Source organism: Merops nubicus, unplaced genomic scaffold (genome assembly GCF_000691845.1).
Source record: "Merops nubicus isolate BGI_N331 unplaced genomic scaffold, ASM69184v1 scaffold42771, whole genome shotgun sequence".
In the NCBI taxonomy this organism is placed as follows: Eukaryota; Metazoa; Chordata; class Aves; order Coraciiformes; family Meropidae; genus Merops; species Merops nubicus.
The window spans coordinates 740-28169 of record NW_008591201.1 but is presented as its reverse complement, the minus strand read 5'-3'; the positions used below and the strand labels follow the sequence as shown (position 1 = coordinate 28169).

Genomic DNA, 27430 nt, shown 5'->3' with positions numbered 1-27430 from the left:
CTGCTGACGGCCAGCCCCCCTGCTGTGTCACCCCAGAACACTTTCACAAGCCAAGGGAAATGTCCTGGAGAGTGCCAGGAGCTGGCTGCATGGCATCTCCATGCTCCTGCCGACCACAGAGGGATTCCCAACAGATTCCTGCACCCCAACAGTTCTCCCTACCCTCTTGTACTGGGATCCACAGGGCACCCAACTATGGATACACGAGGTATCGAGGTCCTGTGTGTCCTCTCTGTACTCCTTGAGCTTCACCCACCTTCCAGCAACTTCCTGAGCTGCTTCTCCTTCTTGGCGATCTCGTTCAGGAAGAGCTTGGAGTTGAGGTGGCCGATTTTGGGTGGAGGCAGGCTGCCACCTGTACAGTTCTGGGTCCTGTTGGAGGCCACAGGCATAAAGGAGAGGCGTGAGGGACAACATACCCTCACAGGAGGTCAGACAAATCCTTCCGCTATACCCTCCCAGGGCAGCAGGGAACTGGTTTCTCTGGACACCTTCCCTGTCCAGCTTTGCTGTGAAGATCCCATGCCAGGGTGCACCTCCCCCAGCCCCCTGTCTCCCCTCATGGAGCTCCCCTCTGCTCCCCAGGCACCAGCTTCAAGCCCCTGCCCTGCCTCTACCCCAGCAGAGCTGACTGAGCCCTGGGTCCCAGCTCTGCCCTTCCACAAGCACACCACTGTGTTTCCTGTATTCCAAAGGGAGGACATGACTCAATGGCTGCAGGAGGGGATTTTTCATCCTCCCAGACAGAGAGGGAAAGGGAGGCACGGAGCATGTGTCCCCAGGCCCTGCTCCTCCTCTGGAGATTGTGCTGCTGCCATCCCTGCAACAGCCCCGTCCCCCCCAGCTCTGCCCCATCACGCTTACCTGTCCATTAAGATTTTCACAGACTTCGTGTTCTAGGAAGGGAAGGAGAAGCTCTGGTCAGTAAGGCCAATTCGTGCCCTGGTGACCACCTCCCTTCTGGTATCACCTTCTGTGCCCTCCCCAGGAGGGCACAGGCTGCCCAGGGGTGCTGAGCCCCATCTTCCCCCCATCATGGGCTGCCCCAGCTTCATCTCCAGCTGTGTCACCTCCTCATTTGAGGCCACGGCTCAGCCTGCCCCACTCCTCCCACTGCTGAGCCTCTGGAAGCATCAGTTAGCCCTGTCAGCGTCCCCAGCCCGCTCCCCACCATGCCCCTTGCCTCTCTGATGCTCCCTGCACAACCAGACCCCCTCATGGCCCCCATCGCACCCACGGCACAGGCAGCTTGTCTCACCTTCATGAAGTTGATGTCCTCGGTTTTGTCAAACATGACCTGGACAGAGCTGAGGAGCTTCTTCGCCTCCTGCATGCGCTCGTTGAGGTGGAGGACCTGGGCTGCGTTCTCATTGCAGAACTTGGCCTGGGCCTTGTCCAGGATCTCCATGGTCTTCCGCAAGTCCTCGTCCAAGATCTGGTGCATCTTCTCATACTGCAGGCGCACTTCGTCCTTCAGCTGGCTCACCTTCTCCTGGGGGAGAGGAGCAGGGTCAGGCTCTCTGTGCCCTCCAGCCTCCACCATGATGTCCCCTTGGTCCTGTTCCCAGCAAGGGTGGGTGTGACCTGAGAACTGCACTACATCTCTGCTCTGCTGCAACACCCACACAGATCAAACCCTGCCACCAGCTGCCACATGGGACTCCTATGTGCCAGAGACCCAGCAGAGACACTGTGGAGGTTTGGTTGATCCAGCAGACCCCCAGGACCTACCTCCTGGGTATAGGTGGGGATTGCCTCTAGAGAGCTAATGCCAAGCAACAACCTGTCACACCACTGAGGCAGGTGTGCTCCCCTGAAAAACCCTGCCCATCCCCAGCTTCGTCTTCATCCTCATTCCCATCCCCATCTTTGTCCTCATCCCCATCCCCATCCCAGGCTGCGGACATGCCACACTCCAGAGCCGTTCTCTCCATGCTCTGGGAGGCTGAGGGGTTTTAAGAACTACAAGCTGACCTTGTTTTACCTGCGTCCCAGCAAAACACACACTTACATCTCTTCCACTTCCTGGGTATTTCAGCGGTTGATTTGGGGATCTCCCACCTACAGACCCTCTTCTCTTGCTTGGGATGAAGCGGGTGGCACAGGGAAGGCTGTGCTAAGCTGAGGGCAGGGTGGGCCATCTAATATTTAAGGACAGCATTGTTCCTCACTTCTCAACTCACCCCAGGCTGTAGGGCAGCCCCAAACGCATTTTGTCTTCCAAAAGGATAACTGCCAAGACTGGAATGGAGACAGCAGGTCTGTCTGGCCACCCTTTCCCTGCACGTCCTCCCTCCTCCCTGTCCACCAGGCCCTCACGCCCCAGGAGCCTGTCCCTGCTGCACCACAGGTGACAGTCCCCAGGGCTGGCTGCAGCAGGGTGAAGCACCAGTTACCTCGACCAGCCGCTTGTCCGATTCCAGCTTGTAGAGCTGCTCTTCGATGTCCTGCTCCCGCTCCTCCAGGCGGTCCTGCTGCTTCATCAGCATCTTCTGCAGAGATGGGGGAGAGGAGCAGCCGTCAGAAGCCCCGCGTGCCGGGAAGCTTCGGTGCCTCCCGCCGCCACCCTGCCCTGCCCTGCCCACGGGGGGCTCGGGAGGGACAGTGCTGCTTCCCGGCAGGATGCTGCTGCCGAGCGGAAAGCCCACGCACGGCGGCGGGAGATGGAAACCACGCAGAGGGGACGGGGCTGCGGGGCTGCCTTTTCCAGCTAGGGACCTTGATTTGGGTCCTCTGGGTGGGGCCAGCCCCTCGGGTGAGTTTTTGCAGCCCAGTCACTGGGGTTTGGTTGGAGCAAAGCGCTGGGGACCCTGGGGGAACACAGAGCAGCTCACCTCCCACCGCGGCAGCATCGTTTCGAGGCCCATCACCCACTGCTGGCAGGCTCCCGCAAGACATCGCCGCCCCCCTCGTGCCCTCGTATGCCACACCAAATCCCTTCTCCCTTCCCCGTCTCTGTGACAAGCCCCAGAGCCAGTGTCATCCTAATTGGTAGGGACAGAAAGAGGAGCAACAGGGCCTCCCCCTCCATGCTGCCAGCCCCTGGCCCCCACTCCTTGGGGCTGGGCCTTGGCCATCAGCCTAATAACTGGGACAGAACCTTATTCCCAGTTATCACCATGAGTGCCTTGCCCCTGTGCGCTTCCCCGGGCAGGATGAAACCCATTCCCCATGAGACAAGGGCTCCGACCCCGCGAGCAGGAGCAGGGCTTCCCAAAACACATCTCAAAACCAGCTTCAGATTTGCTCCCTCCACAGCTACCCCGGGCAAAAGCCCCTACACCGGTGGGGCGAGGAGAAGGGCTCTGCCCAGCGCAGAGACGCGGCGTTAGAGACTCAGTGACAGGGAGAGGGAGAAGACATGGGAAGAAACCGGCAGCGAGGATGCATTTCGAGGGGATTATTGCTATTATAAACCACCGCTTGGGGATTTATAATCAAGTAATTAATTCCTGGACGAGGCAGGAGGGGGAGGGTGGCAGAGGCGCTGCCGGGATTAATTGCATTGCAGGGAAAGGCTGTCACCTCCGACTCAATTCGGGAGCCGGAATGCGAAGCCTCCTCCCTCCTGTTGTTTTTCTTAAGGTCTCGGGCACCTCCAGCCTCACTGCTGCTGGGTCCTTACCACTGAAAATAACGAGGAACTAAAAAAACACAACTTCCCACTTGCACTTGGAGCCTCACACTCCACAGGCGTGCCTGGTGCCCACCCACCCACAGATGGACAGACAGACACACAGACAGCAGCACATCCACCGAAACAGGGTCTGAGGGACAGCAACAGTGACGCAGAGCCCCAGGCGGGGCGACATTTGCTGGTGTGTACAAACAGAAACCCAGGGGCCTGCGAGCACTCAAAGGCATCTCTGCTGCTGGTTTTAAGACCAGCTGAGTAGGTGGGAGCATCCACACGGACAACGATCTGATGCATATACTAAAATTCTTCTTTTTCCATCATTAAAAGGCCGCTATTCATGCTGCTGTTATTCACCAGGAGGCTGCAGCCCGCTCCCAGGTTAAACATGGTGGAAACCAAGCTCTGGAGAGTGGATGCACCGCCACTTGCCTGGAGAGAGCTGAGGGTGCAGGCAGAAAACCACATCCCAGATCCTGTGCTGGCACCCAGGCCAAGGTGCTGGTGGCTTTTCTGGGGGCTCAGCTGGGGTTTTGGGCCCAGCACTAGGCAGAGCTATGAGGCAGGAGGGCAGCAGCCCCGTGCAGCCAGGCAGAGGCAGCAATCTGCTCCGGAAGCAGCGCAGGCAGGTCCATGTCAACACAACCTGCTCCCAAGCGATGCTGGCTGAAAACAGTTTGCAACATCCCTCTGCATGGGCCTGCACACCCAGCTCTGGATCCTGCTCCAGCATCCACAGGCTGGAATTTCCCCACTGAAATCACAGGTGACTGATGGGAAAGCCACCCGCTCCAGGGACGGAGATCTCTTCCCACATCCCTGCTTGCAGGAGGCCGGTTAAGCCCAGGACTCAGGGCAGGTCTTGCAGTACAGGCTGAGTTTCTTGCTCTCCAAGCTGGAGAGCCAAAAGACACTGCAAGCCTTTGCACCGAGCCCTCCTCTACTCCTCCCTCCCTGCCAGCACTGACTCGCTGCCTCCACCGCGAGCAGCCAGACCCACTCCTCACCAGCCCAGAGAACAGATGAGTCTAGGGGGCTTCCGGGAGCCCCTTCCCACCTCCCCTGGCTGCCAGCTGGGGTACGGCTGGGGAAAAATGCATGAGAGAATCCAAGGCCCACAGCTCGCCGGGTGCAGAGGCCTAATCCCATCCCTCCCTGGGGTACACATCAGGTGCCCGACATGAAGCCACCCTGAGGCAGCCCCCGCTCTTGCCCCTGCTGCTGCCGGGACGCTCTCGTGGGGGGAAGCGGTGTTTCCCACTGCTGTCAGACACCAGGCAGGCAGAAGCCACCCTGCCGGCCCTACTGGCGTGAGGGACCCCCGAGGGACGGACCAAACAGCCACAGCCACGCACGTACCACCGTCCCCTTCCTGCCGTCCTGCAGCTGCCGCGGCAGAGCTGCCAACCGTTGTGTTTTGTAACAAACCTCAGGGTGCTCTGCTCCTGGAACCATACAATCAAGTGAAAGCACAAATATACACATACATACATATAAACAGCTTTCTATACATATAAGTTAATTTAATAGCCCCTCACAGCTGGAAGAAGTGACCAAAATCTAACCCAAAGCCATAGAAATTGGAGAATGGAGGACATGCAGCGTGTTCTTTAACACTCGCATTTCAGCCGCTCTTGATTTTAGGGTGATTCAGAAGTCATACGTGCCCGGGATAGCAGTGCTTTTCAGCCACAACAGCCGAAACCTTAACAAGACACGTGGGTATGAACTACTCCTTCTGGCACTGAGGGGCACAGTCTCATTGTCTCCACAGCATGAGCTGAATTCCTTAGGTATTTTGAAAAGGGAAATATATCCCTTCCCCTTCCATCCCCTCCCAAATCTGGTATTTCTGAAGTCATGAACTCCTCCTCCTCCTCCTCCAGGATCAGAATTTCTCAGGGTAATTTCTCATATTTCATGCATGACCTTGATGCTGGGAGAACTGCAGCTCCCTCCGTGCAGGCGTCTTTCCCGGGCTCCCAGCAATTCCATGATCCCAGTTTGCCTTTTCTGAGACATCGCCAGTTTGCGAAAGGAACACCAAAAACATTCTGTATTCCAACAGCGGCTGGGAGTGAACTCCTCTAGCTAATTAATAAGTTAAACTGCAGCTGGGGTAATTGGCTGGTCCACCCTGACCCTGCAGGCCACAGCGAGATGGGGCTAGTTGCTGGACACCAGTTTATCCTGCTGCCATTGCAAGTAATCTCTCCTCTCCCCATGAAAAACAAATTAAGGAGGGGGGTGGGGAAAGGCTGAGCCCTCAGAGTTGGTTAGCGGGGCTCTCTGGAGTCACACCATGGGCAGCCACCCCACGCAGGAGCAGGCCCACCAAAGGTGGAAGGAGACATGAGGTTATCCTTTGCTCACCAATCAGGAGCCCCACCGCCATCAGAGCATGGTGAATCCTCGGGAGCAATCACAGTGAACTGGGTGGGTTTCGGGTCCCGAGGTCAGGCACTGGGAAGGAAATGCTGCTTGGAGGGCCACCTCTGTAGGAAGCCAAGCAATCACTTCAAGGTCTCATTCCAGGTAGGATGTGCACAGCTGGTTCCCATGGGATCATGCCAGGGAAAGGCTTGCTGACCGTTGCTATCCACCCAGTGCTTGCAGGAAGGGAACCACGGCTGGGGAAACCACCCTTGCCCCACACACAGCTTACCACACCTCCCAGTTCATCGCCTCGAACCTGCACATGGGCAGCTCTGCACTGGCCTCAGCTCCCAGCAGCTGCTCCAGCATGGGACACATTCACCCTGCCCAGACATGGGTATGTCTGGCAAGGGACAGGGCTGCCCCGGCAGAGCAGAATTTCTGCAAGATTAAATGCCCACAGCCACAAGACAGAGAGGTGGTAATAGAGAGTTTAACAGCTTGGAGGGTACAGGGCATCTGGGCTCCTCAGTAGAGAGTCATCCCAGGGCTGCAGTACCACAAGCACCAGCTGTGTTACAAGCATGGGTCCAGCTCAGCCTGCCAGGCAACCTCCACTGCAAAGGGGCACTGGGAAGGTTGGAGCAGTGAAAAGCTTTACCGTCTTCATGCAGCTTTCACTGGCATATAGTACATGCTGTGCATCCTCCAGGGCCATTGCAGTAGCAAGAACAAGAACATTCCTGCACACTGACCTGTAGGAAGTAGCTCACACCCATCTGAGACCTCCCAGGCAGGGAGAAATCTGCATGCAAGATGTCTTCCTGGCTTGTCTTAGGCTGGTCTCACCACTGTCCTCTCCCAAAGGACAGGGCTGAGCCTTTTTTTTTTGGTGGGTCATGCCCCTGTTCTGCCTGGAGCCCAGCACTCCCCACATTCCCCCTTTGAAGCCCCTAGCCGCCCATGGCTCTGGGGACAGCACCGGGGCAGCAAAATCCCAGGACACGCCCCAAGGTTTTGCCTACTCTGAGGATGGCTGGGGACCCCGTGTGCCTCTTGGGGAGAGACTGTGGCACCCCTTCCCTGGGGGCTTGAGTGCTCGCCAGCTCCTGCCCAGCTCCCAGTGGGATCAGGAAGGAGCCTGGCAGCTTTGCCAAAGCCAGAGAGGTGCCCCACGACCCGCTGAACAGCTCTGCTTTCAAACCAAGCTGGAGAAGTGAGAAGCTTTACCATGCTCACGCAGCTTCACTGGGATATAGCACACACTGTGCATCCTTCAGGGCTTTGCCAAGGGAAGGGCAAGGACGTCCCTGCACACTGACCTGTGGGACACTTGCAGGATGCTAATTCCCAATAAACTGGGCTGACACCGGCTGGGGGTTTGGAGGGTGCTCAGGAGGGCAGGTGGACTAACCACAAGAGCGCACAGCCCTCGTTCCCGTAGGAAATGGGGGAGGGGAGCGAGCGCCAGCCTGTTCCACAGAGCGCCTTTAACCGCAGCTGGACGGCTGGCCCAGGACAGGCAACCTCGCTTCTCTGCCTCCCTCCTTCCTCCTCCTCCCCGCCCGGGCCTTCCCCTTGCCGCCAAATCCCAGCCACCGAGTGAATAAGGACATTGTTCGCAGCTACCGGAAAGCCAGAACAGAGGGAGCAGCTCAGAGCATGAGGGGGAGGAAGGGTGAGGAGGAGGAGGAGGAAGGTGGAACCGGAGCGAGGAAGCCGCAAAGGGCAGATGCCTGTTGCGGGAATGGCTCCAGACACCTGCAGCTCAGCCCAGGGACCGGGATCAAGGGCCCCCATTGAGACCCGTGTCCCGGCACGTTGCTGGAGACGGGCTCGAAGTCACAGTGACTGAATGTTAATGCACCGAAGGCCCTGGGCCGAGGAGGCGAGCGCAACCTTTCGCCTCCCCGCGCCTCCCACTCGCGGGCTTCCCGCTCCCCAGCCCCGCTCTGCTGTCAGCTGGCCGGCTTTCTGAGAAAAACCCACGCAAGGAGCTATTCTCATCCCTCCTGAAAGCGTTCCCCCACCTGCCAACGCATCGGCACCTTGACACCGTGCAGCTCTGGGGCACGGCCCCCTGGTGCTCCCCAAAACTGGGATCTCAAAACATGAAATCCCACACTGCCGCAGCCCATGGGGACCCGTCCCCGCAGCCCAAACCCCCTGGAGCATCCTTTCCACCCCACCACGGTCTCCTGCTGACCAGACCCAGGCAAAAGTAGCTTTTTCGAGCTCCCCGCAGCCCCCACAGGAGGCTGATCTGCTTACAGGGACAGGAAGGAAATGTCTTCTGGTTGGGGTTTCATCTTGCACACATTTACAGTAACACCAGGCAGGAGGGGAGGTCTCTGGCCAGAGCAGGAGGCCTCGCCTCCCCCGCCCAGCCTGGAGCACACTCTGCTCCATGGCTCTGGGGTTTGGCTTTTCTCACGGTGCTCCCTGTGCGGAGATCGAGCTGGTTCATCCCCAGCAGGGGAAGGAAGAGGGGAGGGGAACAGCCTCAGTGATATTAATAGCTGCCCTTGCTAGGAGGGGATAGAAGCAGCAGCAACACAGTGCATGGGCATCAGAGATACCCCCTGTGCTATCATCAAGGGACCTCCTGAGCACTGCGAGAGCTGGTGCTTCATAGAAAAGGGCTGGAGGGCAAATATTCAGCACCAGCTTGGGGGAACAGGATGCAGGGTGCCTCTTGCAAGAGTGGCTCTCCACCCTGTTCTCACGCCAGGGTGGGTGGAGATGCCTCCTGCCTGTCCCTCTCTCCCTGAGAGATGCTGCCTGGTCTCTGAGCCTTCCCTAGCACGCCAGGGAGGAGAAACCACCAGTTTGAGCACCCTGTCCCAGCTCCATCAGCAGCTACCTCAGAGGCAAAGCCACATGCCCCACCTCTGGTGTCCACCCCAGTACGGGGCCGCCCTATGCAGCCAGATGCTCCCCCTGAGCCATGACTCTCAGCAGAACTCAGGTCAGCCCGTGCACACGTGGCGTCTCAGGATGGTGGGTACAGCAGACCACGCTCCTCCTCACAGCCCTGTACCAGCAGACCCTGCACCACTGCAGGGTTGTGCTGGTGCCCGCAGCCCAGGACAGCTCTTCCCCTTGTTTACATCCGGCAGAAAAGAACTCCTCATTAGTAAAGGGAAAATAGGAGGCATTGTGTCACATGGGGCCAGCAGCAGGATTTCTGGAGGCCAGGAAACGGGGATCTATTCTCCTTCGGAGAGCGACCTTCAGAGGGACCTTGAGGATGTCAGTTTGCCTCCTCAGGTCTCCGAGTCCCCCTGCTCCCTGTTGCTGCAGGGGTTACTTGGGGCTGTGCCTCTGGCACAAACGGGAGAAGGAGGCTGGGGCTCTACTTGTGGTTTTTGGATCCCATCTTCAAGCTATGGCCTGGCTGCTGCTGCTGTCAGTGTCCTCTGAGTAGGGGCCAAGATCTGCTTCGAGGGGAAAAGGGGGATAAGGGAGATTGAGGAAGCAGGGACACGAGGCTGGCAGCTGCAGAAGCATCTCCATCCCAGTAGCTCCACAAGTCCTGGAGGCAGGAGCCTTCTTGATATGGGATGCCCAGTACAGGTGATGTGCCCCCAAAACACCGAAGCCACCAAAGTGTTGGAGGGCAGGAGCAATGCTGTGCTGATTGTGGGCCAGTGTCGGGCAAGCTGCCCCCATGGCAAAGCACAGTAAGAGGCAGTGGAAGAGAGCTCTAGCTCTGCTGGAGCTGGCGCTTAAGACTCACTCACAGCATGGGGAGTAGAGGAAGAAAGGAGCAGGAAACAACACCAGGAAGATGAATATGGGGATGGAGGAGCTGGTTTGCATGCCAAGCATGCAGCCAGATGAGTCCCAAGTGATGTTGCTGGCTCCGCAGGACAAAGATGAGCCTCGGTGATGCTCGGATCCACCAGGAGAGACGGCATCCGGCCGGGGAAAACGTGCTCCTGCGCCGTGTCCTGGCAGCATGGGGACAGCAGATGCTTTTGGGCGGTGCAGGAGCAAGATGGAGAGACCAGCTCTGAGAGCCGCTGGCGCTGCGGCTGCAGGCACAACCAGGCCCTCAGGACAGCGAGGAGCTCAAGAATCTTTTCTCTCTCTCTGCTGGGAAGGGAGGGAGAGGAGATCCCCACCCAGGCCTGTGTGCAGATGCCGGCCAGCAGCCCTCTCTGGCCAGCTTGTGGGAGGGAGGACAGTCCAGGCTGCCTTCGCTTAGGAGCAAGAAGAGCTCAGAGAAGTCAAAGGGCTCAGCTCTGTATTTATGAAGGGCAAGGTCTGTACCTTCTCCACCATCAGGGATGTGAGGGAGGAGCTCTTTTCCCCCTCCTCTTTCAGTTTTAGGCAGAAAATGTCCTGTTTTGGGGCTACTTATAAATCAGTGCCAAAATTCACCCTGCTGCTGCGCCATCTCCAGCACGTGGCTCTGGCTGCAGGCTCCACCCAGCACAACCCCACCCTGCCCAGCACGACCCAGCAAAAAATGCCCTTTGGGCAACCTTCTCCAGAGCACCGGCACCAGGGCATTGCTGGGGCACTCCAGGAAAGTTGCAGGGGCTTGCGACATCCCAGAAAGTTTCAGACACCCAGACCCAAGTGCCTTGAACAACCGTTTCCAGACACTTGGGACCCTAGATTGAGCGCATCTGGCCCTGATGACCAATGCTGCCCTGTGCTTCCTCCTGGCCACAGCAGAAAATAAAATCTGGGCCTTGCAGCTACACCGATTCGGATTCACCAGATTTCACAGGTTTTCGGAGTCTGAGAATCATGTAAGAGGTCCTGTCCTTTCTGCCTTCAGCACGCTCTGTGGTTTCTGAAACATTTCAATCCATTTACATCTATGTTACAGGGGCCCTAACCTCCTTTTCTCCCTCTTCTGTCCCTGTTCTCACACATCTGCCCCTTCCCAACCACAGATCTAGCTGAAAAATGAAGCCACTTAAAAAAGAAGCAGTCTCTTTTCAGCTGGATCATATCCCCAGACTGGCTTTCACAAGTGCTCTGCCAGCTCCAGTGGCAGCAGTCCGGGCAGAAACGGGAGACCGCTCAGCGCTGAAACTCCATCAAATCACAAAACCCTGCTCCTCACACAATCCTTGTTGCTCTGACATATCATCTGTGAGTTGTTCCTTCCACAACCCCCACAAAAAAAGTAAACAGGCTTTGGCAGCACCCCTGATCCTGCCTCGATCTGCTGTTGTCTCAGGCTCTTCTAGCTCAGCTGAATCCCAAGATCTTCCCAACGTGCTGCAATCCAGTTGCCACCAAAAGTGTCTGGCAGGATACCTTGCCTTCAAAATCAGCCATCCTGCAAAGACCCACTCCCATCACTTGGCAGCAAACCTACCCCCATCTGCAGCCCCTGCAAAATTGAGAAACCCTCACTCCCTCTTCCAAATAAACATCTTGGATTCAAGATCCAGCTGGCCTGTGTGATTTCAGAGCTTTCTCCCTGCAGGGGTGAAACACAGCCAGCCTCTTCCACCTCTCCTCCCATTGCAGGCCGAGCTGCCTCTCCCTGCCCAAGGACCTCCGCTCTGCACTCACCATGGCTCAGCCCCACCACAGGAAGACCTGAGCTCTCAACAGCCCCTTCGGCTTCCTACACCCCTAATTTCTAACTCCTGCTCCAGAGAGACCCTGGCCTGAGTATCTGGATGCACGATCAAGTATTGGGGGGAACCCAGATACCATCAAGGAGGAGAGCAGCCACAGCAACATCCACCTGCACCCACATGTCCCAGACACGAGACCACCAATGAGAACAAAGGCAACAACCTGCAGCCATGCGCCCTGTCAGCGTCTCGTTTGGTGACCCAGAGATGAGGGGTCCGGCGGTGCAGGCAGCACAAAGCCCCTCTCCAGGCTCAGGCAGCACAAGAAAGAAAACTCTGCTTTGATTTAAAGGCCATGATTTTATTCTTTTTCCTCCCAACCGATCTAGTTAAACTTCCAACCGCTCAAGGCTATTTTAATTTGTACTGGTAAGTTAAATCAACACAAACAAGGGCAGAACAGGTTTTTATGCACCTCTATTACTGACTTGCACCAACTAGAGTGCAGCTAGATTTCTCCAGGCAGCTTTTTTTTTTCTAATAAAGATAAGGGGGGGGGACATTTTTGTGCACCTCCAACTGACAAATGCAGCCTCAAAGTGAGTTGGGAGTCAAAGCCTTGCAGAAAGTCAAGGTGACTTACGCACCAATAGGCTGGATTCAAAGAGCTTTGCAAAAATGCAGATCAACTAACAAGATTAATAAAACCCGTTGGGGGCTTAGAGGTCGCTTAATTCTCACAGGAGCCAAGGAAAGTGCCAGGCTCACAGAGGGATGGATGGGGCTTACAGAGGTGGCTATCTCAACCTTTTGGTGCCTTCAAGAATAGGGGACTCTATTTCTCTCGGAAATAAGGTTTTGACAGGCTGAGATGTTTATTCTGAGCCTTGGCTCCTCCATCACTTACTTTAAAGAAAAAGAAACCAAGTCCTGCTACTGCAGGCAACTGTTACAAACATGTACCCAAAGCCACAGTAGAATCTCCTACTTCAGCTTGCCAGCACCAGACACCACCCAGAGGAGTTTAAGACTCAACCAGATTCAGCAGAAAAGCTGGAAAAAATAAAGAGAAGGGGGGGGGGGAAGAAAGGAAGGGGGGGGGGGAAGAAAAAAAGAAAAAAAAAAAAAAAAAAAAAAAGAGACTTTGCACTTCTACAGCTCCCCAGTGCCCAGCATTTTGCAGGCTGGAAGCAGCCCACCAGCACCTGCAGGCAGCCCAGGAGACATACAGCGAGCCCATCAGCCTCTCTGCACCCAAGAGGGGGCTGACCATGACCACGACCTCCTGCACGCTCTCCGAGAACCCCTCAGCCGCCTCCCTGCTGGGTTTTCACTCTCTCCTGGTTTTTTTTTGCGAGGCGGCTGTTGAGAATCTGAAAGCCCGGATTATAATCTTTATGAATCCCATAGTTAGATCAAGCTGAACAGCAGCCCAGCAATACCAGATGTTCAAACAGAGCTGCCAACCGACAGCTGTCTGCAGCTTGCAGCGTGTTTTTACTTTAAAATGCAAAATGATACCAATCTATATTAAAAGAGAGACGTTCGGAGCCTTGCAATAGCAGCTGAAGCCGTGGATATTGCTCTTTCACGCAGGGTGTGGCAGCAGAAGGAAATATCTCAGAAACTACTGCTTAAGCCGCCCTCCTGGCCCCCCCAAATCCTGGCCCCTTTCCTAATGGGAAAGAGACTCACGTTACTGCCTGAGCGCTGTGAATGTACCAGTGCGTGTCCAAACAAGCCAGTGAAAAGAAAAATGCAGCATGAACAAACACCGTCTAACGAAGGATGGCAGAACAAATCTGGGTGCTGCACAGCCCGCACCTGGCTCTTGGCGTGGGGAGGACTGAGCGACATGCAGGGGGACAGAGGGAGCTAGCCCTGGGGTGCAGGGTGTGGCAGCACCCCCCTCTTGTGCTGGTGGCCAAACTGGGGGTGCAGAGGTCCATTCTGGCAGCACAGCGTCAGTGGCGGAAGCAATGGATGGAGAGGCATCTTCCAGTGCTGCCGTCCACCTGCCCAGTGACCACACCTCAGGTTGTGCCATGTCCCTCTAAAACGCACAGGGAAGCTCATGCAGCACCAGACCCATCAGGGAAACTCTGCCAAGGCCTCCTCTGAGACCTGATACACAGCAGGTTTTGAATTTGCTTTGCTTTGTACCTTTATTTGTTAGGCTGGCTGGGACTAGGCACAAAGCCCTACACCCTACAACCTTCTCCACACATCAGCAGCTGGGGAAGGCAAGGACCGGAGCTCAGCCTCAGGCTCTTTTCCTTCTTCCTGTGGAAACAACCCACCCATGCCTGCCACATTTTGGGGGTGGCAAGTTCTGAATGTGCTGGGTACAGCACAGGACTTCTGGCTTGCAGGAATCACATGAAGAGGGCTCTGACTTAGTCAAACGTGACGTCCCAAATTCCCCACCAGCCGCGATCACAGGAAATCTTTGGGATCGGTCCCAAGGCTGCCTCATTGTGCTCCAAGCAGCAACAGCATGAATGAATCACGCTCCACAACGTGACACCCAGCTCCCAGCAACGTACTCGGGACCAAAATATTTACGTTGCAAACAAGTAAGAATAGGACCAGATCCCGTCCCCAGCCTGGTGACATAAAAAGGCCAACTCGGTCTTGTACCGAGCAAGTGGGTGGCGGAAGGATAAGAAAGTAGGAGGCAGAGCCCGGGCCTGTGTCTCGCAGCCCAGCAATGCTGAACCAGAGCCCCTCTCCCCAACAGCAATATCCCCACAGCAGCAAGCACCGAGATTACGATGCCTGTGCTACTACGCTCCCGACAGAGCTCAGCAGCCGGGCAACACGCGAGGGAGCATGCTGGGACCTGTAGTTTCCAGCCAGCCAGCTGCAAAACGCCATCCGCCAGTAAACACGTCTCGCATTAAAGAGATGTGAGGCCCCCAAGCTCCTGGCAAGGTGCCAGCTGCAGCTTCTTGTTGGCAGGCACTTGGCCAATTCCCATGTGTTGCATTAGCCCCTTTCCAAGGAGCAGCCAAGAGCCCACGCTCTGCAAACCTCCCACAGCTGAGCTGTACCCTGCCCTCGCCGACGTGATGTGTCTGCATGGACAGCGAGACTCTCACGGAGCTTGGGTGCAACCGTGGGCTGCAGGAGATGTCAGACCTGCTCCATGACACTGGGCCACTGACTCCGAAGCAGGATCCTGCAGCCATCACTGCCCAACCTTCAGCTGCAGAGAGCCCAACACTGCATCCCTAGAGGGGTGCATCCCTAGTGGGATGCCACCAAAGCAACCGGAGTCACAGGCAGCAAGTAAGCGATGCACCAGTGTGGTGCTTTTGGGCAGAGCAGCACAAGTGGGCAAAGCTCTACCGAACCGCCACGCTGATGGAGCTGAGGGCAACCACCTCCCTGCAGGATCCCAGCCGGCCACACAGCCTCCCCACAGGCACAGCTGCCCCGCACCCCAGCGAGGCCAGGGCAGCGTGTCAGCCCCTGGGGAGCACGGCACCCTTCTCCTCGCCCGCTCGCCCTTCCTGCTGCAGAGGAAATCGCGGCGCCCGGCTGATGTCAGGAGGCATCACTTCACACAAAGGCCAGGCTTCCTGGCGGGGAAGGGGTGGGGGAGTGGGGAGGAAGGGGAAGAGAAGCCCGGGGCAAAGGCAACCGGCACCTCCAGCTCCCCGTGCACACGCAGTAGGAGACGGCGCAGCCCCTTCTCCTTTAACTGCCCTTGCGCTCGGGAACGGAGACAACCTCCTATTTCCCAGTGCCCTTCACAGGAGCTCCAGCGTGGCCCTGCCCTGCAGAGCTGCGATGGAGCGCGCACTCCTCTAAGGACGCACAGAAAAGAGGGGCTCAAGTTTATTTTAATTTGCTCCTGCAAATAAATTAAATCCACCTTATATGCCTGGCTGCTGCTGACCAAGGGGAAGCGGGCTCCAGCCAAGGGCAGCCCCTGCCCAGTGCCCAGCCAGGGGAGAAGCCACCTCTGGGACAAGCTCAAACACCAGTGACCACAAGATGGGCAGAACGACGCACCCCACCTGTCTCCTGCTCACAGGTGGCTACACACTCATAGCACCTGTAAACTGATAAATACATGTAAAACCAAAATATTTAGAACAAAGTCAAGAGTCAACTGCAGCCCTCGTTTTCCAAACTCCTCTCCCCAATGCTCTCTCCAAATCCGAGCATCTTTACAACACAAGCACACCACAGTGCCCACGGCATTGCATGACCTCCTGCTTCAGCCTCTCCACTCTTCCTCTGCCTCCCATGGCCCCAGCTCATGCCCCAGCAGCAAAAGTAGCTAGAGGCCAGCACCAGGCTATGTTGCTCTTGTCTTCACCTCAGCCACTCTCCCAAAGGCAGGAGTGCTCTGTACCAGCTGCATGGGGACTGTGGCTGCAGGGGACCTGCAAGATCTGGTCTTTGTTGAATGAGGGATGCGGTAGGGGGGGAGCCTGGGAAGGTGAGTTTTGGATGTGGGCACCACCAGGGAATAGCTGTAAAGCAGCAGACCCTGCTGCTCTCCTCCAACATGCCGACTTCTGCTCCTTGGAGCTGGCCTGTCATTGGTTTTTAATCTCGCCCGATTACGGGCCAGCCTTTGACATTATTGATTTCAGGCCCCTGAAGTATCATTTATCTTCCAGGTTTGACTTGGCAATCGGAGCTTGACAGCTCAGACCCCATCTGGCTCCATCCTCAAGGGGAGCCAGGGGAACTGCTCTGCTCAACTCCAGTCCAGACGACTCACACGAGCCACATTCGAGGCTCAGTTTCCACCCCTAAATGAGGCAACTTTTGCCAGATGCCCTCTCCCTACCTGGCATTTCATCTCCTGATTCAAAAACACAGCTCCTCGGGTCTACGGCAGACCATCAGCACTCTACCAAGCCTGGCAGTCCAAGGTGCCTCCAGTGCCTGCTGCTTCCCCCTTTCAGTTTCATTATCCTCTTTTGAAGAGGATGTGGTGGAGGCACAAAGGTTAAGGGATGTGCCGAGAGCTGCACAGGGACTGGGGGTCAGTGCCAGCATGCAGGGTACAGCCAGAGGAACCATTTCTAGCTGTGAGCACACTGCCATTTTCTAGAGCAGAAGGACCAACAAGAGCAGCTCCCCATCCCCTGGTGAGCTGGCACCCACAAACAAACCAGGCTGCTAGGTTGGCTCTGCTGCAGCTTCCCCTCACCTGCTGGCTGGTGCAGCCACGCCTCAGGGCCAGTTCCTGACTTCAGCTTGACCTTCAAAACGTCAATGCCTGCTCCCTCCACCACGCAGAACAAGAGGTGGGCTCCACAGATGAAAAGCAGCTGGCAGGGCCGGGCTTCAGGATGCCTGGGATCACCACCCCACGGACAGGACACACCTGAGATTGCTGCCCCATGGGTTCCCACTCCCCTGGTTTCCTCCATCTTCCACCCAAGCTGACAGATGTTCCCAGCCTCCACCTTTTGGGAAGCACAGGGTTTTCCTCCAGTGTCTGTGTCTACAGTTACTGGGTGCAGCACGTGCGTGAAGGTTGCCTTTTTGGATGCCTCCTGTCTTTCTCCCTCCTGCACAGCTGAGCCTAGCGTTTTGGGAAGGAGGAGCATTTCCTGAGGAAGGCTCCAGTGGGCAGTTTTAACGCAGAGGTTTAGCTTTTGCTTGTCACCTTGGTATTGTTTATCAGATTGCTGCAAAAGCACTTTGATAAATGGAGATTAGTACCAAGCATGTTCGTAGATGATAGCAGTAGCCAGGAGCCAGCCTTGGGTAGGACCAGGGGTGGAAGCACTTGGGTGGGGGCAGCTAGCAAGGGTCTATTTTCGGGAAGGCACCACCACCAGCAAAGAAAGCCCAAGTCTCCAGGATTGCTTCCCCACACTGCCACAAACTTCCTGACTCCCTAGCAAGTCCCCCACCTCTGCTTATCTCTACTTTAGGGTAACACCCTGACTTCCCTACCCAGATTTTACGTTGTTGCTAGATTAAACTGACCTTTTATCTCCCACATTGTAAGCAGAATGCTACAAAATCTTTGTCTGGAGGACAGGCCATGGTTTTATACCTGCTGGGCTCGCACCCTTGGGAGATGCATTTGGCAATGGGTGGTCTTCACATGACACACGAGGCATTACTTCCAGCCCCCTGTCTTGATGCCCTATCGTGCAGAGGCAGGAAAATAACTCCAAAACATGCTCCCATACCCTTGTAGCGGGCAGATCCCAACCTCTACAATCAAGGCACCTCTGACCCAAACAGGGCTTGCGGGCCTCAGCCACCCAGCCCCAGCGGTGGAGCTGTGGCAGGAGAGCTGCAGTAATTCCCTCCCGGATCCAGCCACCCCCATCACTAAGGGGCTAGCACAATACCAGAGAGAAGGGGGAGCGCAGGCCCCCCCTCATCCCCAAAGGGTCTGAGAAGGGGACAGAGACCTTGCAGCGCATTTATTCCTCTCCATCCATTTGAGAGGCGTGCTTCAAGGGGCTTTTTGCCCGTTGGAGGCGGGTGCACCAGGACAGGAGGAGAACAAAGGGAGGCACCGGCACCCCCAGCCCTTTGTCTCAGCACGGAAGAGTTCACCTGCAGGGAAAACCAGCTCTCACCGCAGAGCCAGCAGCTCTGCACGATTCGGATGGGGAGAGGGATGCAGTCTGCCCCCCCCCTCCACTAGCAAGAGGATAATGAGCAGAAGGACACGATTGCATTACTCTCTCCCCTTGCCACACGCACAAGCCCATTCCAGTGCATACCAACCCTCCCCCCCCGACTTTCGAACAGCCACCGCAATCAGCAATAAAAAACATTGCCACAAAAATATCAACCCACCCCCCAGCGCGATCGATCTGTGTCTGCGTGTGGCCAAGCACCAAAGCCTGGAGCTCGGCTCCACCGACCAGGATCGACTGAGAGGGAAGGGGGTGGGAGACTAGTTTCCAGGGGACGAGGTTTTAAAGCCACACAATAACTGGCTCAAATGAGGGTCTGGATTAAGCTGTTGTACAGTGAGGGGAAAGTGCCTTCACCAGGATATGGGGGATTTTCCTTCCCTTTCTCCAAAGCTCCAGCTCTAGGACAAAGCTTCCAGGTCACCCAAGAAGGTAAAGGAGCAATGGGGTGTGCCGAGCAAACGGGGGATCCCACACAGTGAGAGATGGGTGGAGAAAGAAAAGGACAGATCAGCCCTCCCCAAGCCCTGGATCGTACAGTTGGCTGGTCTGACAACGTTTACTCATATTTCAGAGAGACACAGCCATCCGGAACGTCACTCCCTGCCAACTGCCTCATCTGGAGCCATCCGCAGCTCGGCTCTTCCCAGCCTGCTCCAGAGACAGGCCCCCCAGAGCATCCACACACCAAGGAACTGAGAAAGGACAGGTAGGAGGAGGAAAACAAACAGAGAAATTAAATTGATTCATGTGGGTTTGGGTGGGTTTTAGTTTTGGTTTGGTTTTTTTGGCTTTTTTTTTTTTTTTTTTTTTTTTTTCAGTTCTGGTACATTGTCCCAGCAAACAGATGACTTCGAGTGCATCATCATCACAGACAGCACTGCTGCAGAGCTGGGAACTCTGCTCATGTTACCATCACAAGTGAATCACAAGACAGAAGAGGGACAACTGTGATCCCCTGGCAAGAATGGGCTGAAGCTGTCTTTATCAGAAAGGATTTGGCCTGGGAACCTCTTCCCCAAGTTCATCTGCAGGACATATGTAAAAACTCTTGCGTGCATCCAGAGTCACGCCTGTAAATAACCTTCCCTCCCTCTCTACTTGGGATCAGGCATCTCTTCCTCCCATTCCCAAGGGTGCTGGCTGTAGCTCTGCTGGGTAAGGGAGGTGTGGCTGCCTCTATCAGTCCTTCCATGGAGGAAAGAGAAAGGTAGGACTTTATCCCTGGTCCTGCACATTCCCTACCTACCCACTGGTCCCTCAGTATCTGCCCCACCTTCTTTACCAGCAAATGGAAGTTCACTCCAGAAAACTGGCCACTACCACAAGCAAGCTCATCATCTCAGTCTTCCTCAGGCCACCCCCTTACTCCAGTCAAACCAGCATCTCCTGAGCCTATGGCCTGCTGATAAATGCAGAAAGCTGACAAAGTCATCAGAACATAGCCCAGATCCATAGCATTTTTTTTTTAAGAGAAAGAAGCCAGGCCAGACCAGACTCTGCCCTGGAGTCTGCGTGGCAAAGCAGAATCCAGCTCCAAGTGTTTATTTATAAATCTGTACATACATGTACATTTAAATTCTGACAGAATTAATTCTGGCATGCAGCTAATTCAAAGCATTCCTCCCCCATCACACTACTGTTGCAGGCCAGCCCAGCACAGAAGCTGATTATAAAATGCTGCACTAGCCAGGCATTTCTGCAAAGGCTTGTGCTATTGAGCATTCAGTCTTTCCTTGCTTGGCTATTTCATTGTGTCGGTGTCGATCCCTCCTCTCTTGCCCTGTGTTTCCTGGTTACTTTTGTCCCTGCTCTGGAAGCACTGCTGCTCTCAGCCCCATTTCAGTGTCAGATGGAAAACAAAACAAAACAAAAAAAAAGCCACCAAAACAATTACATGAAATTAGAGAGAAGAAAAGATAAAATTACCACCACGTATCAAGATTTCCACAATAAACAGGTAGGTGACTAGCAAAAAATAGGCCAATATGCTGCAAGGCAAGCTGCAGATAGATTTGGGGATAGAAAGCCTGCTGCCTCCCTCCAAAGCACAGCTAAGAAATCCCTGTGTGGTCACACGCTGTCCTCTGGAGCAGAGAGGAGAGAGGTCAGGGCAGCCAGCACTGTAAGAGCTTCTTTATTCTTGGGCAGTTGCACGAATCTGATCGCTTGTGCCCTTTGTGAGACATGGAAATCTGCCTTCTCCTCCCACCCCCTTTGCTAGCCTCCCTCCTTCTGCTCGCCCCCGCTCAGATGGGGGCAGAGGCAACTCCTCAGCTCCAGAGGCAAAGAGCAGAGCGGCGGAGAGGCTGTGGGCCTCCCTCCGGCAGGACCAGGCTCCGCCGAGCAGGCAGGGGAGCTTGAGAACAGTGCTATGCTGGAGCAAGGGGAGGGCAGGAAAAGGATGGTCCTGAGGCTCACACGTTCCTCAGAGGGCTCACCCAGGCTCCTACATGTGAGGCACAAGATTGAGGGGTGAAGGCAAGTCCACAGTGTCACACTGCAGCCCACATCTTTCCTACTTCTCCCTTTCTGCCACACTCGCTGGCTCGAGGAGACCAGCACGCTGCACACCTCCATGCTGCACACCTCCATGCCAGCAGCCACACAACTCTTACATAAACATCACCGTTTGGATTTAGACTAAAGGGGGGTCTGGGCTGAGTTTATTATGCCCTCATCATCAGCCAAAGCTGGGCTTACGCCTGCTGGCTCAGAGACAAGAGCAGGACACCCTTGTCTCAGAGGCCCACTGAAAGCCACCACCGAGAGAGGGCTCCAAGGCAGAAAGCTCTCTGGCCAGGGCTGTGTGACATGGGTGGGCAAGACTGTGCCTACACATCCCCACCTGCAAAGTGCAGCCAACCCCTCTATACCGCAGGGGTAAGCCTGGGCTGCAGTTTGTCACTGCGCCTTGCAGCTCAGGGTCCTCAGATGAGCCTCTCTTTTCTGCTTCTCCTTTTACCTTACTCCTCACCAGCACGCGTCCACACAGTGTTGTCCCCCATTGGAAGAGACTCTTCAATGGAGACTCAGTCCCCACACCAGCCCCTGTCCTACTCCTCTTTGCCAAAGCTGTCTCCTCCATGCAAGCCTCCACCCAAACCCACCAGGCTGCCTCCTCACGTCCTCTGTCTCTGCTGCCACTTCTCAGACTGACTCCACACAGAAGCCTTATGGCTGCAGGTCTAGAGCAAGCAACCGCTGGCAACCTGATGGGCTAAGGGTGAGGAAAACGCTCCAGCTTAGCAGGAAAGCAGCGGGGAAAAGCCCTTAATCCAAACCCCGGGGAAGCAGGAGGCTGAGTTGAGCCAAAGATCTGGGACCACCAAGACACCCACTGCCACTCAGTCAGCAAACCCAGATGGGTTTGCAGCAGGGTGGCTCAGCCCCGCCGAGACCTCTCCAGGGCAGCAGCGACTGCTGCGGGTTGAACTGAAATCCCCTGCTGCCCCTGACAACACCGCGCAGCAACGCCTGGAGATGGATGGTGGGGAGCGGCATGGCGCTGGAGAGCGAGGCTAGGTGGGTGCTGGGATTTCTGCAACTGCCCAAGGCCCACCAAGTCATTACTCATCACGGCAGCTCTACCAACTGACAGCATCCCAGGGCACAATGATCAGTCACATTTAGGAGCCTAGCGCTAGACTCCCAAGGCCCCTGGGCAGGAACCAGGGTATGGGCAAAGCCAGGGGAGGGAAGAGCCTGGGCTTAGGCTGACCTAACCCCTGGGTCGGGCTGGCAGTTCAGCTCTGGGGTGCTGGTGGAGGCAGATGCGGGTGCAGGGAGAACGTGTACATCTCCAGTTTCGTAGGACCTACAGCAAAAGTTGTCTGGGGACCAGGTATGTTCAAAGAGTGCCACGGGGAACACCTGCCAGGCACCAGCACACACCATCTACAATCATGAGAGCCAAATTAATGCTCAAGCACTTGGGCACTTGCGCTCACAATGCCTCTAGTGAGCTGCGTGCCGTGCTCCTCATAAGCAAGTCATCTGGAAAATAAGTAAGCCTGTAAAAATCCAGCCCATCACAAGTTACCAAACCTGTTTCAGAGTAAAACAACCCACAGCCACTCACGCCAGAAGCCTGGCAGTGGAGCTGACTCCAGCCTCCCCACCAGTGGGGCTCCCTGTGTCCCAGCAAAACATCCCTGGCACAGACAGCAGCATTGGGGTGTGACATGGGACTCATTTCAAACAGGAAGGTACCTCTGGTGTCAAGACTGTCTAGCAAAGAAAAGCTGGTGGCATTTTGCCTCTAGTAACCTAGAGCTTTTGAAATACAGAAACAACCAATGAAGGCTGGTAGGAAAACCATACGGACCACCTCTGCACTGGGGCTAGTGGCCAACACTGGCAAAGTACCAGAGTTTCTGGAACAGCCTTGGGATTCATCCCTTCCTGTGCTCCAACCAAGTGGTCACCTCTCCTCTTTTCCATACTTTAGAAAGCACCTGAGCTGCCAAGAAAGCAAGCTCACACCCACTGAGGAGCAGAGAGACTCAGCACCCTCAGGTCTCAGAACCCTAATGTGCTTTCTTCCTCTTAATATTTGAAACCACCAGAGATCTTCAGAATGTGGAGGGTTTTCTTCCAGTTCCCCAAAAACGCGCTGCAAGCTAGGAAGAAATCTATTTCCATCCCCTGAGACAAAAGAGAAGAAGGAGCAGAACCTCTACTCAAGTCCCTTCCCAATGGTGGCAGCTTTATCTGAATACAAACAGCTGGATCATCCCCAAGCAAGCTGCGATGTACCTGGCCTCAATCAACTGTCCTCTGCACAAAGATGGGGTAAACACTGCAATACCCTGCAAGTGAGTCCCCTTCTTCAGCTGCCACCTTCTGAAGTGCACTCCAATCCCAGCAATATATTTTTCCCCTTTTTGGATTAAAAAAAAAAAATTACCCAAACCCATACATCAACCTCATGCTAGAGGAACTTCCTTTTTCAACCCTGGAGGTAGGTTCCCCCCATGCCAGGGAGACAGCAGTTTCCTCTGTGCAGGCAGGAGGCACGTGGCTGGGGCAGCAAAGGCAAAGATGGAAGAAAAAAATGTTTCATTTTGAGACCTTGACACAAACAAAATGACAAGAAGCAAAAAAAAAAGAAAGAAAAGAAAAGAGGGTGAGTTGTTGGCTCTATTTTTCCCCTCCTCTTTAAGCACTACAAAAACAGGAAACAAAGAGGAAAACATCTCACAAGGGGGAAGGGGAGGTAAGCGCTTTATACGCCCACAAAAATATATTAACCACATATTTTATTTACTGTTTGCATTATGGTTGCATCATGGAGTTCAGCCACTTCTGAGCCAGGGCTCTGCGGGTTTGTACAGCACCTAATGCCAAGCGGTCCCTCTTCCCCCAAACCCACCAAGCGTGTGCCTCTGCTTCAAGGGAGCCTTCCTGACACTCTCTTTTCTCCTGCAGACACACGCCTCTGGGCTCTTTCCCCCAGAACAAGCTCTCTTGCCCTAATTGCCACCTCCCAGCTAACAAAGTGCTGGTGCTTACCCATGGAGTTTTAAGTCCCTTTTCCCCTTCGAATCAGACCGTAATTGGGATAAGACGCCCTTCAAGGTGGGCTAGCAGCAGAGTCAGGGTAATAAATGCTAAAAAAGGCAACTTTATGGGGATCGTGTCTACAGGCACCTGTCCCTCCTCCAGGCTCAGGGGGCCACGCAGGGTCGATGTCACAATCCCCCACACTCACAAGTCCCCCGCACCAAGGACAGGGCTCTGAGCCTCCAAACTTTGATTAATTTCTCGATTAACAGCTTCCCAAATGCAAGCCACGTATGGAACAAACCTCTCACGATGGGGCCTCCCACAGACCTCCCAGGCCCAGCGTTACTCATCTGCACCCCAGCCCTCCTTCCCCGGGATGCTCCAAGAGCGGCTCACCACCGCAGGGTGAGCAAGCAGCCAGGAATCCCGGGCCTGGCTCCCGCAGGCGGGAAGCCGTCACCGGCTGAGCACACGCACCCTAATTCGGGAGCTGACACAGCCGCCTTCCTCGCCGGCTGGCGAGGGCCAGCCTCCAGCCAGAGACGTGGCCAGGGCCATGCAGCGAGGGCCAGCAACCTGACGGGTTTTTTTCCTGGGGGTTCTTCCCTACTCCAGCCACTTCATGGAGGAACTGTTTCAGACTACAGGGGGGGAATCATTAGGGTATGCTGTTCCCCAGCTTCAGGCTGTCCTCCACTGCCCCAGCCTCCGAGCACCCAACCAAGCCACGCGCCCAGGGGGAAGCGACAAGCTTATCATCGCAGAGAAAGGAAATTAAGATAACGCGGTGATGGAGGTACCGAGGGATTTGGCCAAGGTCACAAAATAATTCTGTGGCTCTGTGATACAGCCCTCCGACACATTTGGTGTCTGGCCACACATCCTAAAATTTCAAGCCAGGGCCAAAATCCAGCCTAGTTGGTGACAGCTTTCTGCCAGGTCATTAGCAGCGTGCATCCACAAGAAGCAGCAAATATCCAGCCATAACAACAGCAGCAACAACAAAAAAAAAGCCACACAGCAAGAGCAGGAATAGATGAGATTAAAGTGTCCTGGAAAAGAACCTGAAAAAACAGTTTTGGTCCTTGGCTAAGGCCCCGGGGAAATGCAGACGTGAGCCCCGTCCCAGCCCCTCACAGCCCTCCTGGGGTGGCTCCCCACCCTGGCAGAGGGAGACCAAAATGACTCCCTATAAATAGAAGCAGAAAAGCGCTTCTCCAAAAGCCTGGCTGGGTCTTTCCCCTCCCAGCGCGTGTGGCGGAGCTGCTGGCATCTCCACGGAGGTCTCTGGTTTTCCCCAAAAAAACCTGGAGAGGAAAATAACCTTCCTGTGAGCTGAGGCTAGCTTTTCTCTGCACAGAGCTGCACTCCCTCCCAGGCCTGGCCATCCAATTGGAAAGTAATTATACTGCAATTTTTATTTATGACTTTTTTTTTTTATTGCTAAATGGTGACTCATTTTGGCAACATTAAAATACACAGGAAATCATCCCCATTTTACAGTAATCACCATTCAATTCATTGTTAAATATTTATTTGTCAGACAAGCACTAAGCATCTTTCAAAGGGTCAGAGGGGGAGCGGAGGGGCAGCCCTGGGCAGGGGGAAGGTGGCAGTGAGGTCACAGCAGGGCTACCCTATTGCTAAATGGTGACTCATTTTGGCAACATTAAAATACACAGGAAATCATCCCCATTTTACAGTAATCACCATTCAATTCATTGTTAAATATTTATTTGTCAGACAAGCACTAAGCATCTTTCAAAGGGTGAGAGGGGGAGCGGAGGGGCAGCCCTGGGCAGGGGGAAGGTGGCAGTGAGGTCACAGCAGGGCTACCCGCAGGGCTGTTAAATGTCCACCACAAACTTCAGGGTGGGGAGCCAGGGGTGAAAGCTCCTGCCAGATGGCCTGGCCGCCAGCGAAATACAGACTCGCTTTCCCTCGAATCCAGCACTACGCCCCATGCTGCTTTAGGGAAGGGGGGCAGCCCTGTGCGCCCTGGTAAAAATCCCACTATTTGGCCAAATCCGAAACGCGAACCTCTGTCAGTGAGAAGCAGCGGTCTCTGCCGTGAAGCTCTCCCTCCCAGTGCCGGGGGGAAGGGGCTGGTGGCCACAGCCCCGGCGGGAGGCAGCGGGAAGAGCCGGCAGTTTGACATTCACAGGCCTTACAATGGATGGGGTCCGCGTCTGCGGCCGCTTTGTCGCCCCAGGGAGCCCAATCTCATGGAAACTCAACCTCGAACGTGGGCAGCTCCTCCACCTTCCCCCAAACGGTTGCGTATCCCAGCAGGAACTGGGGAGATGACCCCTCCAAACCCCCCAGCACAGGACCTTGACCCTTCTCTGCACAGCCCAGACTCAAGCGGCCGCAGGTCCTGTGGCTGAACAGCCCCAAAGCCCCTTCCCCAGGGAGCCCCCCTGGCAGCCGCGCAGACTCCATGGCTGCTCAGCTGGGGAGGCCACCTAACATGTCCGCCACAGGGGGACAGGGTGGAGGAGGAGGAGCAGCACCGGGGTAGAACAAACACAGCAGGGGAGAGGGCAGCCAGGGAGAGAGGTGTGTCCCCCTGGGCTGGACAGCCCCACGCTTCCACAAAGATCCCACTTACCCTGATCTCATTGCGGCGGATCTCCACGTCACAGACCGAATGTCCCTGGTGGGCCCCGCTGTAGTAGCAGCAGAACTGGCAGACGGCCACCTGCTCGGCCTCGCAGTGGTACAGGCGGTAGGCGTTGTGCTGGGGGCAGCTCCAGGCCCGCACATCGTCCGCCTCCACCAGGAGATGCCCCCGGGCCGTGGAGGGTTGCTGCAGGTGGGTCTGGACATGGGACTGGCAACATGGGGCCTCACACCTCAAACAGATCTTCTGGGCCGGCAGTGGCGGACCCCGGCGGCAAAAGACACAGTGCAAGACAGAGGGGGGCTTCTCCAGGTTGAGCGAGTTGAACTTCTCCACAATGTTGGTGAGCTTCAGGTTCTTCTCCAGGTTGGGCTTCTGGTTGTAGGCCTGGTTGCACTCCGGGCACCGCACCAAGCCCGACTCCTTGGCCCACGCCTCCCCGATGCAGCCCCGGCAGAAGTTGTGCTTGCAGGGCAGCTGGACCGGCTCCACGAAGACGTGCAGGCAAATGGGGCAGATGAGCTCCTCTTCGAAGCAGTTCTTCCAATTCTCGGCCATCTCTGCCGGCAGCCTCTAGCGACGTTTCCCCTCCCCAAACCGCTTCGGTCGCTCAGTGCGGTCTAGGGGTGGATGATGGGGTCTGTCCTCCCTGCAATGGGAAGCCTGGGGGTGAACGACTAGGCTCCCCCCTCCCCACAGCATGCGCAACAAATAATAAACCACAATTTAAAAATCAGGGATAAAATAAACCACAGAGCAGCACTCTAGGAATCGTCAGTGAGAAAACGCGACGTCCCCGTCGCTCCATTAAAAAAGCGACACAAGCGGTTAAACCCCCCCCCAGCACGATATCGTAGGATTTACAGCCCAAAGTCTTAACCACCCCTAAAAGCCATTTGTTTCTTTTTACCCCAGAAGGCGAATCGAAACTTACCAAAGGTTGCAAAAAATCCATACAAAATCCAGCAGCAGAATCCAAGTACCATATAAAGCTCCTAAATTTAGCGCTCCGGATCAGATTTTTCTTTTCTTAGGTTTGCAACTGACATTCAATATTTTAAAGGGACTTTTGTCCCCCACCAACCTGGCTAACAGCTGAGAGCAC

The 27430-nt window shown here is 55.4% G+C and overlaps 1 protein-coding gene across 1 annotated transcript; it reads right to left on the bottom strand.

The window, feature by feature from the left end:
• Nucleotides 1-256: 256 nt before the first annotated feature.
• Nucleotides 257-27292, bottom strand: TRIM8 (tripartite motif containing 8; the record flags this gene model as incomplete). Its single annotated transcript, XM_008950164.1, has 6 exons — nucleotides 27260-27292; nucleotides 26314-26974; nucleotides 2397-2492; nucleotides 1259-1492; nucleotides 865-896; nucleotides 257-372 (listed from the first exon to the last, which is right to left on the bottom strand). Coding segments are annotated over exons 2-6 (1048 nt in total), but the record flags the coding sequence as incomplete, so codon positions are not given.
• Nucleotides 27293-27430: the final 138 nt, after the last annotated feature.